Source organism: Rhododendron vialii, chromosome 12a (genome assembly GCF_030253575.1).
Source record: "Rhododendron vialii isolate Sample 1 chromosome 12a, ASM3025357v1".
NCBI lineage: Eukaryota > Viridiplantae > Streptophyta > Magnoliopsida > Ericales > Ericaceae > Rhododendron > Rhododendron vialii.
In genome coordinates, this window is record NC_080568.1 from 6,757,825 (window position 1) to 6,776,294 (window position 18,470).

An 18,470-nucleotide genomic window follows, 5' to 3' on the forward strand; every position below is an offset into this window, starting at 1 on the left:
TCTCTAGCACTTGGTTCGTTTTATGTGTAGTCGCAAGCCGAACCACATGCATTCCTGGTCACGCTCCTTGACGTAAATATGGTCCTTGTAGCATTTTAAACTCTCCTCGTAGCATTTTAACTTTCCTCAGTTTTGTTTTGTTGTATTTTGTCTTATTGTTTTTGTTATATTTTGCTTGATTGTTTTAGTTTTACTTTATTTTCATACTGTATTAATATAATTAGGACGATCTTGTTTGTCAAAAAAAAATAAAACACTTTCCTTGCACTCAGAAGAAGGGGAGAAAAATGCCGTTAAAACCTCATCCTTCTCAGAATTCGCACATAACTCTCGGCAAAATTCCCAGCTCGGCCTTGAAAAGGTAAAAGAAAAAACAGAAGAAAATCAAAGAAGATTTGAACCAAAACGGATGCTATATTGTCATTTAACTTGAAAATTTCTTCTTACACTTGGTACTCAAGCTGCATCGCAGTGCAGGTGCTACATGGACTGAAGACAAAAAAATAATGAACGAAAGATAATAAAGAGAGAGTAAACGAATAAAATGAACACATCTCTAATTTACATTGGGCGATATGTCCTATATACAGAATCGGGTTCAATGCAGAATTGGTTCAAAATGCCAAGGTACTTGCAGCGCACCATTATCTTTTGGGCCGAACACTCTTTCCTCCTTTCTTTATTGCATAGCTACACGACGGATACTTCCTCGAAAGCTCTTTCACTCGTCTCTTCCATTTCCAGTGCCTTTGCCTTTGAAGTGTCGGATTGGCTATTGAATATTTCCAAAACAAAATCAACAACATCCTGGTCCACTACTTGAAATAACATGAATTCCAACATATGTACAGACTTCGAACTTAAATTAGGAGTATACAACTTACCCCTTCAAAAAATAAAAAAATACAAAGTTCGGGTTATAAAACAATATTGTGTACATGTGCAACTAAGAGAGCATTTTTTTCATTTTTGTTTTACAGGATCAAGATATCAAGAACTAACAAGGCAGCTTCAAGGTATGGGGGATATACCATACCTGTTTAAGTTGTCTCATACTATGATGAACCAGAAAGCAATCTGTGGAAGCGTCCTACTCTGCTTAGATGAGTTGAAGACTTGGTTTGGACAGAGCACGAGGTGTTGCGATAGAAGGTTTTCCTTTTTCTTCTTGTCCGGAACAAGTAATCTTCTGTGTCTAAAACGTAAGAGACCTATTACATATGATTACACCCATATTTAGCATAACAAAGTTGTGATTTAGATGTGAATGGAAACACACTTGAGGAACAGGACTTGTCTGGAACAAGTGTTGAGGAACAGACCTTGGATGAATTGCAAGCAATCTTGCACTCAAGACCATTCACAACTTGGAGTCCCTCCATCGCTTGGCATGAAGCAGAAAGCTCATCTCCAAATCCATATTTGCAATTATTTCTGCAAAAAAAAAAGTTGGCATTCACTAACCAACAAACAATTACTTAATGCGATTTCTATTGACAACTTCCTCCGTTGAATAAACACCTTCTCAAGAAAATTCCAGGCTTCTCCTTTCTGTCTGGTACAAGTGACAAGAAGTCATTATGAAGATATGCTGCAAAATTAGGGTCCACAGAAACGGCAGTAACTTCAGGCTTATCATGGCCATGGTCCATATACTGTATGGACAAACGAGTTGGTGCACACGACTGCAGCAAAAGCAAATCCACTTGTATATTAGCGTAAATAAAAAGGCCTTCGCATATGTAATCACGGATAAAGCTTCCAGCCAAGTTGTGAAATGGTGAAAAGAATGCAAAAGTTTCAGAACTTACGCATTCGATCCGATATATGTTCTCTTCATGAAGAAGAACACGTGAATTTTCATGGTAAACTACATCAGCAAATCGTCCAGGTTTTCTTGATTTTTCATATGCATGTAGTTGGAGTAGTTTGTTGTCCATCTCATCAGCAGCAATTGTTTGAAGCTACGCGAGATGCCAAGGAAATGAATCTTCAGGTTAGAAACAAAAGAGGAACACAACAAAACCATAAATAGAAGAGGGCGGAATTATTTTGACATTACCTGTTTGACAAGCTTGTATATCAGCTTGTCTAACGTGAACAGAACATACGACTGAGTTCCAATAATAGCTCGGCAATCATCCTCAAATTTCGTATTATCAGAGGAACCATCAAGTAAACTGTACAGCGCACTTATGAACCTAAAACACAGAGAAGGGAATGCATATTAATAGGCATAACATACCATCTTGTTCAAGAGCAAATATTGCAAAGCCAACGCACCTAGCATACAGATCAGTTGGAGATGTATCATTCGAACCCCTCCACTTCTTTTCAGCAGATGAAGAATTAATCTTAGCTGACTGTATTCTCTCATAAAGGGTCTGCGAATTGACGGGAGGGGGGAAAACGTTTAAGTCACAGTCATATAGAACACCGTTGAAGATCAACAATGTGCAGATGTTTCAAAACAAATTAAGCCTTACTTGATGAAGCCTGAAAAGCACATAGAAGGAATCGTTTCCATAAAAAACACGAGAATCCTTCTCTTTGTCATGTAATGCTACAGAAACATGCTTTGTAAGAGGCTTCACTGTTTGTAGAAAACGTTCAGAGAAGGGCAACGACGTTCCATATCCTTCAATATCATGGGCATCAGCCATCCCTTCAGCCTCACCTTCACTTTCGGCCTTGTTATCATTCTCTTCATGGTCTCCATCATCTTCCTCACAATTTTCACCATCAGCAGATTCACTTGCTGAAACATCACCATTCTCAGAAGCATTCTCACTGTTCTCTGTTGACCTCTGAGCACTTTCCTCACCTTCATCATCGGCATCAGCATCATTTTCACCTCTTGCCTCGCCGCAACATAGATCTTCTTCTCCTTGACCTTGACCTTGACCGATTGCAGCACTATCCTTCGACTTATGAGCAGCCTCCGCATCACCATCCCCATATGCTGCAAAATTGTCCTCAAAATCTCCATTGGGAGAGAGTTCACCTTCTTCTCTTTCAACTTTGAATTTCCCAACAGACTCTTCATGATGCCTGTGAACTGTATTGCCTTCTGCAGCTACCCCATTTGAAGATGAAACAGGTCTTGCACAAGCACCACCCTGTAGCGTCATAGGAATCAAAGATCTTACATTGATAGAAGACTACGCAATGAACAAGAACAAGAACAAACCAGCCAATATCAAAATAGACAAAAAGTCATAGTTCAAACAAATACAACTAGTACCCGTAGCAGAGGGAACTGACTATCAAGCATTGGATATACAAGGCATAGACAGTTTCCGTCAGTTAAAAGATTGAAAGGAATAACAAACTTTCTGTGGAGAGCTGTGTATTGTGTCCTACCAAGAATTTCCTGTGAAGCAGGATGGTTTCAGCAATCTGGGAGAGAGAACTTCATTGTAACCCTCTTAAACGACGGCATGGCTTAGCTAAATGACGAATAGCTTAGCTAAACTTGAATCTACACCAACTCTCAGAAAGCCCTGAAATGACCCTATGCCAGTTCTACCAACTATATATAACCTGAATGGTTCAGATACTAATCTGATTTTATGGATAAACAGATAATTTCTCCAGACGAATTTAAAGTAGAGACAAAGGATGTCCATAATGAAGCAGATAATAACACAAGTAATACGAATTTATTGCATCAACTATGTAGCACACCCACTGTTGCATAAATCCATATTATTTCTATAATTGGCATTACATACACTCATGTCCCACGTGGGACTTGTGAAAATCCTATCTACCGCATATTGGCGGCAGGAGACACCATTGAACCAGACTGCTGGCCAATGGCGAATTGTAACCACATACTTCAGAAAGTAACAATGCTCTTTTGTAATCCAATTGCTAATTTGTACTTGTTTACGCATTCTCTATAGTACCTACCATATCAGAAGCGGCAGATATAAGTAAATAAGGCAACATACTAAACATATCAGCTTGCAACATGAAGAGCATTCAACCAACAGAGCATGAATTATCCTACTTAACCAATACGAATTTTGGGGAATTATGCCAGAAACCTTCTCCTTTATCATAAATAAGTAGCCAGAAACCTACTGCATACCTCTGATAAAGGTAAAACTTTTTCACTAGCAGCATTTCCACGTCTATTTGGAGTAGCACAAAGCCCTTGCAGTAAAAAGAACATCTCAGAATCCCAACCATCCACATACAGAAAATGAAACCAACAGAATGGCTAGCAATGTCTAGGTCAGAGAACAGGATAACCGAATAAATGGATATTACACAAGAGTAGAGCCCACTATGCAAACCTGATTTGTTTTCCATGTTCGTTCTTCCATGACATTCATCAGTTCCAGCCACAAGAGATGTATTAAAACATGCTAACTGCTCGTTTGAACTAGCTTGCCTGCTAACTACAGAGGTCTCATCACTCACAATACCAGCACTTGGAACATTTCCAAGTTGAGGGATGTTACATAGAGCATCAGTTTTAAACCCAGCATGATTTGCATTATGAGGGCCATCTTTTTTAGCAACATTATCACCATTTACCAACGAAGCTAGGCATGCACTTGATTGTTCAGGTGAAGTTCTTTCATCACCATTTCTGGATGGACTAGATAATTTTGTAGAAGTGACAGTTGTACCAGCAACTGGACTGGCATCTCCTTCTGCAACACTTCGTGACACTTGATTCTTAGCCTTCATGACATGTTCCGTGTCCTCTGTCCCCTGAGAAGACCGACTAGGAACCCCAAGCATTGGCTCGAGGAAGGTTGTCCAGATCTTCATAACTTTATCAAGCTGTTCATTTGTACAAACTTCAATACAGGAATATTTGATGAGTTGGTACAGGTCTTCATGGATGTCTGAATCGGGATACTCGAATTCCATATGTGGAATGATAGGTCGTCTATTTCCGGCAGCGATAGCAAGCAGCACATCGTCCTCCTTGTTCTTCGTTTCACTGATTTCTTTGATCTCAGTCAATAAGGCTGTATGAGGACATTAAAGCGTGAAACGCAATCAATAGTGACCTGACAAGGCCATCTCAACATATATACCATTCAGTAATTAATGGGTTCCTTAAGTTGAACATAGTTTTTGAAAACAGTCAACTTAATTTCTCTACATAAACATCAATATGGTTTCACAAAGATTGGGCCCCCTGCCAGTGGACAGTGGGATTGATCGCCCAGGATTTGTCGCGTGTAAGCTGGCCCAGACACCTTGAGCAATCAAAATGGAAATATGGTATCATATAAAAGATCCAAAACAAGGCACTGGTCCATCGCAAAGGTCTTACTCAGCCACTATGAATTCCAAAACTAATTGGTGGTTATTTCGACATCAGTGGTTATTTCGACACCTTATTTCAGATTGAGGAGCACATAAAAACAAACGAATTCCCCTTGCACGTATGGGAAAAGTCACATCAAATGCCCGCTCAATTAAATCTCCAGAAGATCTTTTTCTTTAACTATGTTTTAAAAAGTAGTGTTCTCCAATGAATGAGGAAGTGAGCCTTCCTCATAAGATGAAATTTTCACTGAGAGGAAAAACAAACTGTTATGCAATCAAGAACCTTAGATATACATGATACAACAACAAAAACAAATCGTTCAAGGAAAGATCCAAAACAAAAATTGAGAGGCAAAGCATGATGGAGCATGGAACACGAGCCAGAAAGCGCAAGACAGGATCAGTCCTTAATCAATCAAGGCCCAGCTCTGGAGGCTCTACATAAGCAAGCAATCACACACACACACACACACACACACACACACACAGAGGCCCATCTTTATCATCATTTCGTATCTAAGCACCGGCATCATTAAACATTCTGATGGTGCATATAGGAAGCAATAATTAGGTTATATTACTTAATACTGGGAATAATTCGGTTCATAAGGAACTGGTTGAGGCCAACATGGATCACACTGGCCAACTGGACTCAGATCAAACTGCGGTAACTGACCAGACTCCTACTGTCACGTAATGCATGAATGATGAAGTCTCCAGCAGATATTAGTCAAACATCTCAAACCAGTTTGTGAAAGGGAAGGAAGGAGCTCAAACTTTAAAGAGAGGGAAAAAAAAAAAAACTTCAGAATTTGCCAACTTGGTCCAAGTTTAATTTCGTTGCCTATAACAATAGCATAAGTACTTATTCAAAAAAGAAACCACGTGTATAAGTTATCATCTTTGCCTTCTTATTTTATTTCAAAGAATGCCTCCTGCAGAATCTCACTATAAACTTTTCATTAAATAAGCTCAACAAGGATCATGTGGAGCACAACCAGGACATAAGTACACAAGTTATTAACAGGGATTGTTCATAGTTCTGAAAAATCCAAAAACTTGGTTTAGACTTTTCAAAGAGGACTTGCCTTATAGGACATTCTAAATAGGAAAGCACAACCATTGTGGAACAAAGTTAGTAACAATAGAGGATACTAACAATAAGGTCAGATCTACAGTGATTATAATTTATAGCATATAATTGGTTGTTAATTACCTTTTGTGCTCAAGCTCTTTGTGTCTTGCTGCTTGAAGTAAAAGCTACGATGATCAAGTGATTTGTGATAGTTCTTAGCATAGATATCGGCCCAAACTTTATTAAAATCCGCACGACACCTAGCCCACTCCTCTTGTTTCTGCTTCAAACGGGTTAATAAAACTGGGAGCGCAAGAGGTGCGTTCTTCCTCAATACATCCATCACATCAAGGCCGTGATCACCATATAGACGTTCGATGCACCTCATATTCAGAGCTACAACAAATAGGAAAAGAGTAAAGCATTAAATATGAAATGCAAAACAGATATCATGCAAACCAATTACTTATGTATCATATGTATAACCTGTAAAATAGTCTTCAATATGAATATGACTGTCAGTTTTTATTATATTATCATTGATCTTATCCAACAGTTCTTCAACACGCTTGGTTGTCACATTGACAGATTCTAACAACATATCCAGCTCAAACCTGACAACGTAAAGAATCATATCATCAGCAGCTGAAAAAATGCCCACAATAAGAAAGAATATTCATACAACATATCCCGCAGAAAAGACAAAAGAACGGAGATAAGAAAGGATCAGACAGGGTATTAGACTATGGTTTTTGACATAGAATGGATTCAGACACGAACTAATATATCGCATAACTAAGTAGACTGCTAAACTAGGTGACCGAGGAGGAGAAAAATAAGTTTACACCGCATCAAATTAAGGTAAAACGTACTAATGAATAATAACTTGGTCTCTAGAAAGTTCCGAACCTGTCATCTTCACATCGAAACAAGCTTTCTTCATACTGGTTTTTGCGCATATGTTTAAAAGAGTAATCCTCACTGCCAGAAGTGACAGACACCCAATGATCATTCAATACATGAGCCCCTATATCAGTTCTCTGGCTTGCTGAAGGGATTGGATACTGCATCACGCAATATGAAAATCTGGTGAATACATTACTTGGGTAGAATAACTCAAGATGGGAATTTTGATGGAAAAACGGCTTACATCCTTCGGCAGAAGTCGGTAACTGGGAGTGCATTGCTCACAGTTAGAGAGGTCAAGTTCTTGAATAGGTTTCGCCATGTACTTGTCTTTGCTTGAAAACGGAGACATCTTATGACCTACTGCATCTTTATCACCATAGGCTACACCTTTGTCAGGTCTATCTCTTTCTCTGTTTTCTCTATCCTTTTCCCTACCTTCCCTCTCTCGATCTCTATCCCTATCCTCTACCTTCACTGGTCTGGCTGAATTACCTTCATTCCACAAGGATCCTGTGAATTGAAAGCAAGGTTAGGTATAAATGCGTGGAGATTAAAAGTCGTTAATGCCTCAAGAGAATTGCTGCAAGCCACATAAGAGCAGCTCAACATGAGGTCTGGCAACTTAATGATACAGATGCCTGAACACCTTGTGTAATAATGAGCTAAGAAAAGCATCAATGGTGAACATCAAAGCTAAAATATTATCATTTAACTTACTTTTACCCGTAACACCGGCAACAGCAAGAAAATCATCTGCAGGAAAGATCTTGATTAAGTTAAATTCCATGAATGCAAAATTCACATCAGGTGGCTAATTAAGCAGTAACCTGGACAACAACATAACTAAGCTGCATGTCAATAAACATTACCAATCTTTTCACACCGCGCCAAAAAGTCATTGAAGCCCTCCATTAGGTCTGGATGGCTCCCAAGTAAGCCATCAACCTGACAAAAGCAAAAGATTACGTGACATAAAGATCTCTGCCATACATATAAAACAAACTTTGTTAGTGTGCCCATTGCTTGAATAAATAGTGCTATCCACTTCTCTCAAGACCTTTACCGGTACAGTGGTACTACAGTGACCTGTAATGGCATTACCTGGTAGCATCAAACATGCAACAAATTCTTCCAGAAATAACGGTACACTTTTATGTAACCAGACACAAATAGGTTATCTCATGAAACATGCAACACCACTCCCGACCGAGATTGGAAAGCCTAGTTAAGTCTATTGCTTTCTGAGATAACTACTTATTTCCTATGGTATAATTTTTGTGATGCCATCTTCAGTTGTTACCTTCTTCTATAAATGACAAACAAGACTAACCCAATCGGGTGGATGAGTTGCATGATAGTATTAGTAAAATTGCACAAAAGGGGCAGTGCCACGAAGTTAACATCAGGTGGAAGAATGTAAAAACGGGAAGAGCTGCATGATATTAGTTTTCACTCTTTTACACAAATGGCAACCATTGTCTAGGCCATTACCAATACGGACGACAGTGAAAACAAAAGAAGTATTGCATTAAGAAGAGCTGCATCAAAGAAAATATATTTCATGTCATGCAGATATGAATAACTATCAAAGGGCACGCATGGAAAACACTGCTGAGCATAAATATCAATAGCGCATGATGGCTGGCCATATGCCTGTATACCACTTTATTGACAGCTTGAGATATGTTTGTGACATGCAAAGGCGTAAGACATAGATAGGATCATTCCAGAGCCTTCGTCCAAGTGGTCAAGACATAGGGCAGGCCGGCTAGGACTAGGGGTCAAACCTCCCCTTGTCCCAAAAGGCACCAACTATTTCAAAGCCAATATTCATCAGGAAAAATAATTTCAAGCTTGAACCACTCAATAGCAACAGATTGGGTTTTCCGTATCTTATTTTGAGAGCGTTCTTCGCTGCAAATAGTGGCTTTACACGATGCGGGTACCTGTAAACACAGGGTCATAGGACTCCTATATGAAGCAAGTATGAAGAAAAACCTAAACTACAACAGTACATTTCTATTAGTATGATCCATTGCTTGCACAAGGAACTCTTCTCCAACTCAACCCAAATTCTCACTCTTCAGGACTCACCCAGTCCCTGTCAACATAGTTCCTAGATGAGTATGTACAAAGAAAGATCCAACCATTGCATCATATGCGGAAAGAGACTACCCTCAGACTGAAAGCCTAGTTCTCAAGATTAGCAGCCTGAACTTTTATGGGTCCACACCATCTCCCAACAAACAATAGTTGTGGTCAAATATCGGGCATGAAAGGTGTTGAGAGAATCATTACAAGTTCCACACTTTGATATACTACGAGAACCAAAAGGAAAGCCTGAACTGTGATAGGAGTTAAAAGCCCTGGGAAAATTCAGCATACCAGGATTTGCAACTGTGATCGCTCAATAATGTCTTTGCTATAGATATGAAGGCACTTCAAAAACTCCTGGTAAACATTAGGATTACGTAATCTCTCCTTCACTTTCTCGCAGAAGGCAAACTCTTGGCTGTACATATCTGCAACGACACCAAGATGCAATAATAACAATTAAAACTAATCGCTAAATAATTCAGGACACAAGGATGTATATATATATATATAGAAAATCGGACTTGTATAATATGGAGTAATCTCTATCAGAAACAGAACAGAGTTCTCAATCACTTTCATAAAAAGTTTCAATCAATGTCAAGTGCCAAAGCAAGTAGGCATGAGCATTTTACCACCAATGACACAGAGCTTAATTTCATCATCTCGACAACACTAACAATTAGCTACATAACAAGTTGAGAAAGAACAAATGTACCAATGGCATCCAGTAATTTCGCAAGCAAAAAGCTTTGAACTTCTTTACAAATATGGATTGCGTAGAGCCATAGACCAAATTAATTCACAGCTTTCGAGTCTAAATTGCTTTCATTGACTAGAGAATTCTGATGGAACTTGGAAGTAAAGGAAAAAGGGGAAGCGGCAGACATCTTCAAGGAAGTAGTGCCTCCCAACCTTCACATTTGTTCAATGTAAAACACATAAAGCTTCCTGTGTATGTGATAAATGAAAAATGATCTAATAATAGGAAACATTTATCGGTCAAATATAGCTTGGATAAGTTTCCGAATAGAAGTATAAACACTTTGTTTGGTTTAAGTCTTAGAAAGTTATTTTTGAGAGTTGAGTGGTAATGAGTGGAGAGAGAGAGAGAGAGAGAGAGAGAGAGAGATTTATTGAAAACTGTGCCGAGAGTTAAAAGTTACTCCCAAAGTTGGGAACCAAGCAGAGTGAAAATCTTCCACATATCACCCAATTTTAGCAACAGAAAGGTTACTTCCTTTGTGATAGTTAAGTAGCAAGTTCAATGAGCCACCAACAGCGGAGAAAAATCATGCGATACGACAACTTCTCAACAGCAATTCTAAAGCATCCTTTTGGCTAATTTCAGAATACAAAACATAGCGAACAGAGAGACACTGAAAGAAACTTGCAAATTCATGCATCCAAACAAAAGAACTCCTTACATGAGTGCTCCTGATTATTAAAGGATATCCAACCAGAATTAGAAACACGGCTTCGTTATCAGATGAGTTTCGCAAGTTTCCAATATAGTGTCACAACATATCAACCAATATTTTCTATCGCATACGCTAAGAAGTGGTTTTAGTCCACAAGCGAGGTGGTTTTAGTCCACAAGCGAGGCTAATGATAAATAAAGTACTAAAGCCTCTGAATTCACAAGCAGCACACTTTACTCACTTTTCATGGCAGACTTGTCATCATGCGAGGATGAACCAGGATGCATGCCAAAGTTTTCCACACCTTCCCCACCCTGGTGGAATTGGTCAGCAACAGAGTCTTCAACCCTATGAGCAGATTTCCGCTCTCTTTCCCTTCGGTCTCTGTCTTCCCTTCTCTCTTTTTCACCACGCCTTCGCTGCTCTTTGTCAGCTCTCATCAGTGCTTTATCATGGTCTATATCGGGCCGCTCAACACTCAGGTCACGGTCAACATGCGAAACTACGGGCTTCTAGTAAAATTAAAATTATATAATGGATGAGAAATCTGGAGGAAGAAGGGAAACAAGTAATAGGAAAAACTACCTTTTCTATATGCCTCATTGCAGGCAAGGGTGAGCCCCTGTCATCACGTCGAAAAATAGAATTCCTACCAGACGGAGCATGAGGAATAGTGGCTGATGCCGAAGAATCAGGTAGAAAATGCGTGAACTCCACAAGCAGGTCAGGGTGCTCACGGAAAAGCTGTGTAACCTACAATAGGCGGAAGTTGAAGCGAAACTCAAAAAAGAGCCACAGATTATATAGAAGTTAAAGAAAAGAAAACCCAATCGACGCACCTCCTCATAGACCTCGGTAATGGATTTGTTTTCCTTCCGATACAAATTCAAAATATCAAGAAAAGATTTATACACACGATCATCACCTTGAAACCTTGTCTGCAAGCAAAGCACCATAAGTTGCAAACCCTTGAAGGAAAAACTGAAAAATACACTACTCAAATACAGCATGCAGTTTTCACCTTAATTTTGTTGACAAAATTAATCGCTTCTTCAAACTCAACAGGTTTCTTAGCAGGAAGTGGATCGTCCTCAATTGGAAGGGTGATCTCATAGCCCTTTGGCAAAAAGGTATTGAAACCTAAAATTAGGTCTCGATGCCCTCTAAATAAATCTTTCACTCTTTCTATGACACCAGTCGTGTCAATTCTGCAAACAAGAAAATAATGTAGCATTAGGATCAATAAGCAATAAACTTCATTAAGATTCTGCACTTGAATAGAAGAAAGAACAGATGAGCAAACCTTTGAGCCTTGAAATCTTTCATAACATCGAGGAACTCATCGTATTTCTGCTTATTGTCTTGAAATATGTCCTTAACTGCCTTGAGATATACCAATGCATCATTTGTTGTTAATTTTTGTGTGCTCGCTCCACCCATCATCTGAGCTTGTCCAGAGCTTCATTACCAACATGAACAATCCGTAAATAAAAAAACTTTGTCAAACTATTTAACAACTCCCAAGGATAAATCGTGATGGTTCTTGCATGATAACCATATAATTTTAGTAAATCCCGTGAAGTGCTAGACCTCTTCAGAGCCATCCCAAAGCCTATGCCCTTTTATTACCCTAGATGCAAAGGACAGGGGACTCGATGACTCCCAAAATTAGTTAGGGCGAAACTCCAGTGACCCTGGGTAACAATAGATTGTGATTCATTTAACTCCAGTATGTTCTTTCAACAAAATGAGTCAGTGTTTCATATAACAATACATACTCTTATGTTGAACCCTCATAATCAAACTTCGACTGCAAACAAAACTCGTATCTTTTTCCTCCACGAACATAAAGATATCACGGTTAATGGACTCAAAAACAGAACAAAATAAAAATTTATAATAAATATCAACCGGTGACCTAATAGAAACACACTCTAATTTTGGGAGAACAGCTGATCATGCATACTATGTAATCCCCAATCGATAGGGGTATGGGTGGGGAGGAATGGCTACAGACTTAACCTTTGGCAACATATTCACATAGTGACTATTAGAAAATTTCACCACTAAATAGCGGCCCCAATGTTCAAACAAATACTCTAAATAGAACTTTAACAAGAAAAAAATGATAAGTAATAAAAGTTTATTGAAAAGGCATCAAGCGGATGCCACCCATGTACAGAAGAAAGCTGCTGCAAAAAATTAATAAATCTTTTTTCTCCATAAGCCTAAAAATATGCAGATCAACAGAGCAAAACCAAAAAGACCAAACACAAACTTAAACCCACGAGGTTTGGATTTATGAAAACCAACATTTAACCTAACAAAAACACACACTCAACTTTCCACACACACAAAAAAAAAAAAAGGAGATTACAATATAGAGAAAACAAAAGCAAAAGTTCTAACAAAAATATCAATCAGAAACACACTCAAACTAGGAGAACAGCTGACCATAGAACCGCCACAAAAATCAAATCTTTTTTCTCCGTGAACCTAAAAATACGCTAATCAACAGAACCAAACCAAAAAGACCAAACACCAACTTAAACCCATGAGGTTTGAGTTTATAAAAATCAACAAGTAACCTAACAAAAACACACTCTCAACTTTCTATAAATCCGCCATCACGATATCGAAAAAACAAAAGCAAAAAATCTAACAAAACTATCAAGAGTACAGCTGAACATAGAACCGCTACAAAAATCAAATCTTTTTTCTCCGTGAACCTAAAAATACGCTGATCAAATCAAACCAAAAACAAAAAAAAAACAAACACAAACTTCAACCCATGAGGTTTTAATTTATAGAATCAACCAGTAACCTAACAGTAACACACTCAGATTTTCACACACGGTAAATCCACAACCACGATACGAACGATTACAAGATTAGTTCTTTTCTACAATCACAGGATTAAGGACACATAATCACAGCTTTACAATCTAATAACAATACAAGCAAAAATATCAATCAGAAACACACTCGAACTATAGGAGAACAACTGACCCAAGAAACTGCCACAAAAATCAAATCTTTTTTCTCCGTGAACCAAAAAACACAAACCTCAACCCATGAGGTTTTAATTTATAGAATCAACCAGTAACCTAACAGTAACACACTCAGATTTCTACACACAAATAAATCCACCACCACGGTACGAACGATTATAATATCAGTTCTTGTTAAAATCACAGGATTAAGCAACATAATCACAGCTTTACAATCTAATAACAATAAAAGCACAACAAAATATGAAAATATAATATAATAAAGAAACTAGAGAGAGAGGAGAGAGGGCACTAACGATTCAGCATGAGAGGAAAGGACGGGCCGTTTGAGTTGAGAACCGGCGTACACGACGTCGCTAGACCTCTTCATCTTCTCCTCCAAGTAACTAAAACTCCTCTCAATGATCTTCAACAATCATGCCTTGCTCGAAAACAGAACTCCGATTACGATCCTAATCGAGCAGCAGATCCGACCGAAACGCACGAACAACGCACAATCCCAGAACGAAGCCTGAAAAAAATCGTGTCTTCGCAACTAAAAAATCACATTAACAAATAATAATCTCCAGATATTACAATAATGATTGAATCGAAACTTACAGAGAGATCTTCGAGAGGTGTGTGGAAATTGATAGAAGTATGTGTGTACGATTGTGTGTATGGGTATACGTATATGAATCGGAGGTGAATATGTATGGATACGATAAGTAGGAAGGAAGGAGTATAGTTTTGAAGAGAGGAAAAAACAGAGGAGGCTATATGGGGAAGAGAGAGAGAAAGGAGTTAGGAATGAGGTGGTTTTTTGGTTTTTATAGAGGGAGAATTTGGGGTGTGGAGATAGCCATTTTTTGTTTTAATCACTTTTACAGTATTGTTTTTGGAAATTGATATTCACACTTTTTTTCTTTTTTTGTTAACATACTCCCTTTCTTGTTTTTTAGAAAAAAAAAAACCTTATATTTTCAACACTAAACAGTAAAGACGGAAGTGTGGATAACAAAAAAAAGAAAGTACAAATATCAACTCCCTCTTTGTTTTTCCCTTTTATATATATATTTTTTTGGTTGTTTTTTGAAAAGTTAGGATACCCTAACCTTAGCTCAAACTCATTAATAAGAGTATCAGAGTTGATCATGATATGATAATTTTACTGCACTTAATTACAGCTACACAATCGATGAGCTAACTGTTCGATTTTTTCCCTGAGCTTAAAATGCGGCCTAAATAAGACACATGATGAAAGGTATGATGGTCTTAGAAGAGTTTGGGATGTGGTGGTTTTTGGGTTTTTATAAAAGGAGAATTGGGGTGTGGAGATAGCCATTTTTTTCACTCCATTTTTTTTTCTCTTTTTTTTTAATTTTTATTTAGAAGTTACAATAGCCTAACCCCAACTCAAATCAATTAATAAAAGTATTGGAGTTGATCATAATCTTGATGTAGTACTTAATTAAAACTGCACAATTGATGAGCCAACTATCCCGATTTTTTTCCTTGATCTTAAAATGCGGGCCGAAATAGGACACGTGATGGAGGGTATAATGTTCTTGAAAAAATGAATATATATGTGTACATATATAAACAAATTTGGGTTGTAGTTGATATTTATTTGACAAAGATAGGGTTAGAACTTAAGATTAGGTCGGTTGCGGCAAAGCCCACGGATTTATGTTAAACCTTGGCTTTTGTTAACAAAAGTATGAGTGTAAAGAGGGGAAGGGAAAAAGTAAAAAAGGTATGGTGGTAAATTCACTTTGCAAATTAGTTTAAATTTCATTTGTCAAAAATGGAACTTAAGAGTTCAAGACTGTGTTCTCACTCTACGCATGGTCCCCAATAAGCTTTCTTTACCGTTGTTATTCTCGTTTCTCTATTTATCTCTTTTACTATCCAAAAACTTTCTTCAAAATCCAAACCAAACAAAGCCTTCTAGAATATTTAATCAGAACGATGTCTTTTTGCAATGAACACAACATCTGGAAGAACAGTAAAGGAAATAGGGATGGCCAGGTCGTATAGCACACCTAATAAAGTCAGCGAGGTACCTAAACTCATGGAAAGTTCTTACCCCATAAGCAGTAAGCACCGCACCTTTGCACTAAAGGATCCTCGTGTAAAATGGCGAACCTAGCTATTTAGCCGGGGCAGACCCATGTTATGAGGTGAGGGCATCCACATCTCTCTCTTTACTCTCCTCTTTAAACTAAATTAAAGAGCCAAAACAAGAAGAAACATCCAAAAACCCCCCCTTTATCAGCCTCTCTTTCTTCCTCTCTACTTTGAAGAAATTTTAGTTTTGCTACAGTAGCTCGTCTGGATAGACGAGGTACTGTTCACTTGCCTCTGATTTTTATATTCTTATATTCTCTCTCTCTTAATTGTTGGGTACCAGCGCCATCAGTTAGAGGCAAGGGAGACTGCGAGAGTTTTTTTTTTTTTTATTAGAAGGAAGAGTTAAATGGAGTATTTAATTGAGGTGGGTTTGATTATTTATTGAGAGGAGAGTGAGAGTAAAGAGTCTGATGCAATAGTTATTTTAAAAGTAGATAGCTAAAGTAATCAAGTGACTTTTTGAGGTGTAAATTGGTCCAAAATGTAGAGAGTCTGGTGCGGATGCTCTGAGGGTGCCTAAGGCACTCCTATTTTGCTAATATCACCCTTACATGTATATATCCATTCAAACCCCATTTACATTTTCAAAGTAGAACTAAACGTATATTGGGACTATTGATTTATGTTCTAACTCAATAAGTTGGCTAGTTATTATACTCTTGTACAAGAAGTGGGCTTTATAAATAAATAAATAATTGGAAGAAGAAGAATTAGCCGGCTTTATTAAAAAAGGAGCTAAAAAAAAATACTAAAAAATATACTCCATTTTTAGAGAAGTTATAGTTTTTCTCATCAAATTTTCATTTTAGGCTTTGGGAAACTGGGGGTTTGATTCTTTTAAGAATGTTTGACGTCTTTTAATTCGAAATTCAACCCCCATGAAGTCGTGTGGAGTTTTTTCCCTTTCCCTCTTCTTGTTATAAATGTTGCTTCTTTTGCTTTTCAAGTTACAACAATTCTATGTGTGAACATCATCCCAATGTTGTTGTTTCTTGTTCTCCAAATTGCAACAATCCTATGTGTTGAATCATCGCCCTTAAGAAACGCCAATTGTTTCACTTTTCTATTTTTATTTAATTTATCCAATTAAAGAGGATTTCAAATAAAGCCTTGATAGAGATTTGTCCATAAGCTCCGTTCCAGAACCTTAAATAAGTATTTATTTTTTAAGAATGCAATTTCAAGCTCAAAAATAATGTGTTTACGTAAATAATTTTCCTACCAATATGAATCTTGTTTAATAGATCTTATCAAGATCTTTTATACGGTGCAAAAAAATCAAAAAATTACTTTTCATTTACATTATTTTTTAGTTTTAAAATAAAAAATGAACTACTTATTTTTTAAGAAGGTTTCTGAATGACCTAAATTTATTGGATAAAAGTTTACCATCATACCAAAACCCTAGGGCCCAACTTGACTGCCCATTGTGTTCCCATTTTGGACTTTATCAAATATCTCTAAAACAGTAAGTCCATCCACACAAACAAATAGTGTACAGATTGTACATAGATTTATTGTAGAGTCTATCACGGATTTCACACAAACGATCCAAGCTGTTCATTAAATGTAAAATATTTTTTCAAGGGTCCCTGCAAAAAATCAGCTCAATCCGATACCTATAGGTATTTGATCCAATAATCTAACTTTTAATTATCCGAAAATCTAAATAAAAAGTTAGATGATTGAATCGAGCACCTATATAGGTATCAGATTGACCTGATTTTTTGGCTAGAACCCTTGAAAAAATATTTTACATTTAATGAACGGCTCGAATTGTTTATGTAGAACCCGTAGTGGGACCTACATCAAAATCTGTATGCGATTGTATGTGTGGTTAGCATTACTATCTCTAAAATTTGGGTCTGAGAAGAGAATGTGGTGGGGCGTCGATGCTAATTTATTCGCTCGAATCAGAAACCTCTCCACACCCACAATCTTTTTCTTCCTTCAAAATTCGGGACATTTGTTGAAGAAGTAACTTAGAAGTTTGTCAAAATCTTGAACCCTAGAATACTGAATCTCAAATTACAATAGCCTACAATCGGAAAAAGGTAAACCATACAGGATAACGCCATAGACAACATTCATCGTGAAAACGCAGAATACAAAATACGACTCGATGGTCCATCTACTACAGAAAGGAATCTACAACTTTTGACTTGCATTTCAACATGTCAAATCTCACCTGAAATGAGATTACAACAACTTGAACACATCAGTTATAAATACAAAGGTCCGAGAGTCAATACAATCTCAATAAAAATCAACAAATAACTTCGACCTCCGATTGAAGAGCGACAATAGGTTTCCGTCAACGTTTTGGATCACCGCTAAATTATAAACTCTGACCCAATTGGGATTACAAGAATTTGGACTCCTTCGTTCATCAATCCAAAGGCTCAAGGCTTAGATTACAACCTGAATGGATAAAAAGTCAGCAAAATAACTCTAAACCAATTTGGATCGATTACAACAATCTGGGCACCTTTGGTATTTCAATCAACCAAGGTCCAAGGCTCAATACAATCTTTATACCATCAACATGAA

At 37.6% G+C, this 18,470-nt stretch overlaps 1 protein-coding gene across 4 annotated transcripts; it reads right to left on the minus strand.

The window, feature by feature from the left end:
- Positions 1-394: 394 nt before the first annotated feature.
- On the minus strand, positions 395-14,595 carry LOC131310330 (paired amphipathic helix protein Sin3-like 3). Of its 4 annotated transcripts, none has more exons than XR_009195174.1 (24): positions 14,409-14,595; positions 14,105-14,319; positions 12,101-12,256; positions 11,819-12,005; positions 11,637-11,735; positions 11,383-11,550; positions 11,039-11,309; positions 9,668-9,804; positions 8,152-8,227; positions 8,000-8,035; positions 7,524-7,792; positions 7,283-7,437; positions 6,860-6,987; positions 6,515-6,769; positions 4,305-4,991; positions 4,097-4,161; positions 2,487-3,119; positions 2,284-2,384; positions 2,063-2,201; positions 1,812-1,964; positions 1,522-1,685; positions 1,323-1,434; positions 1,037-1,195; positions 395-772 (listed from the first exon to the last, which is right to left on the minus strand). XR_009195174.1 is itself a non-coding variant. In XM_058337288.1 (24 exons), exons 2-23 carry the CDS (start codon positions 14,176-14,178, stop codon positions 1,056-1,058), a joined length of 4,221 nt encoding a protein of 1,406 aa, XP_058193271.1. In that variant the 5' UTR covers positions 14,179-14,319; positions 14,409-14,595; the 3' UTR covers positions 395-772; positions 1,037-1,055. The 4 variants fall into 4 exon arrangements, 2 of the variants coding, with proteins under 2 accessions (XP_058193271.1, XP_058193272.1); XR_009195175.1 differs by having other exon boundaries at positions 395-886; XM_058337288.1 differs by having other exon boundaries at positions 1,037-1,211.
- Between the last annotated feature and the right edge of the window lie 3,875 nt (positions 14,596-18,470).

What these genes read in the sequence shown, in the direction of transcription:
- LOC131310330 (XM_058337288.1), bottom strand. Translation starts at nt 14,178, where the DNA reads ATGAAGAGGTCTAGCGACGTCGTGTACGCCGGTTCTCAACTCAAACGG. An exon ending in TTACCGAGGTCTATGAGGAG is followed by an intron (nt 11,551 to 11,636) that starts GTGCGTCGATTG and finishes CGCCTATTGTAG; the next exon opens with GTTACACAGCTTTTCCGTGA. An exon ending in GGCGCGGTGTGAAAAGATTG is followed by an intron (nt 8,036 to 8,151) that starts GTAATGTTTATT and finishes TCTTTCCTGCAG; the next exon opens with ATGATTTTCTTGCTGTTGCC.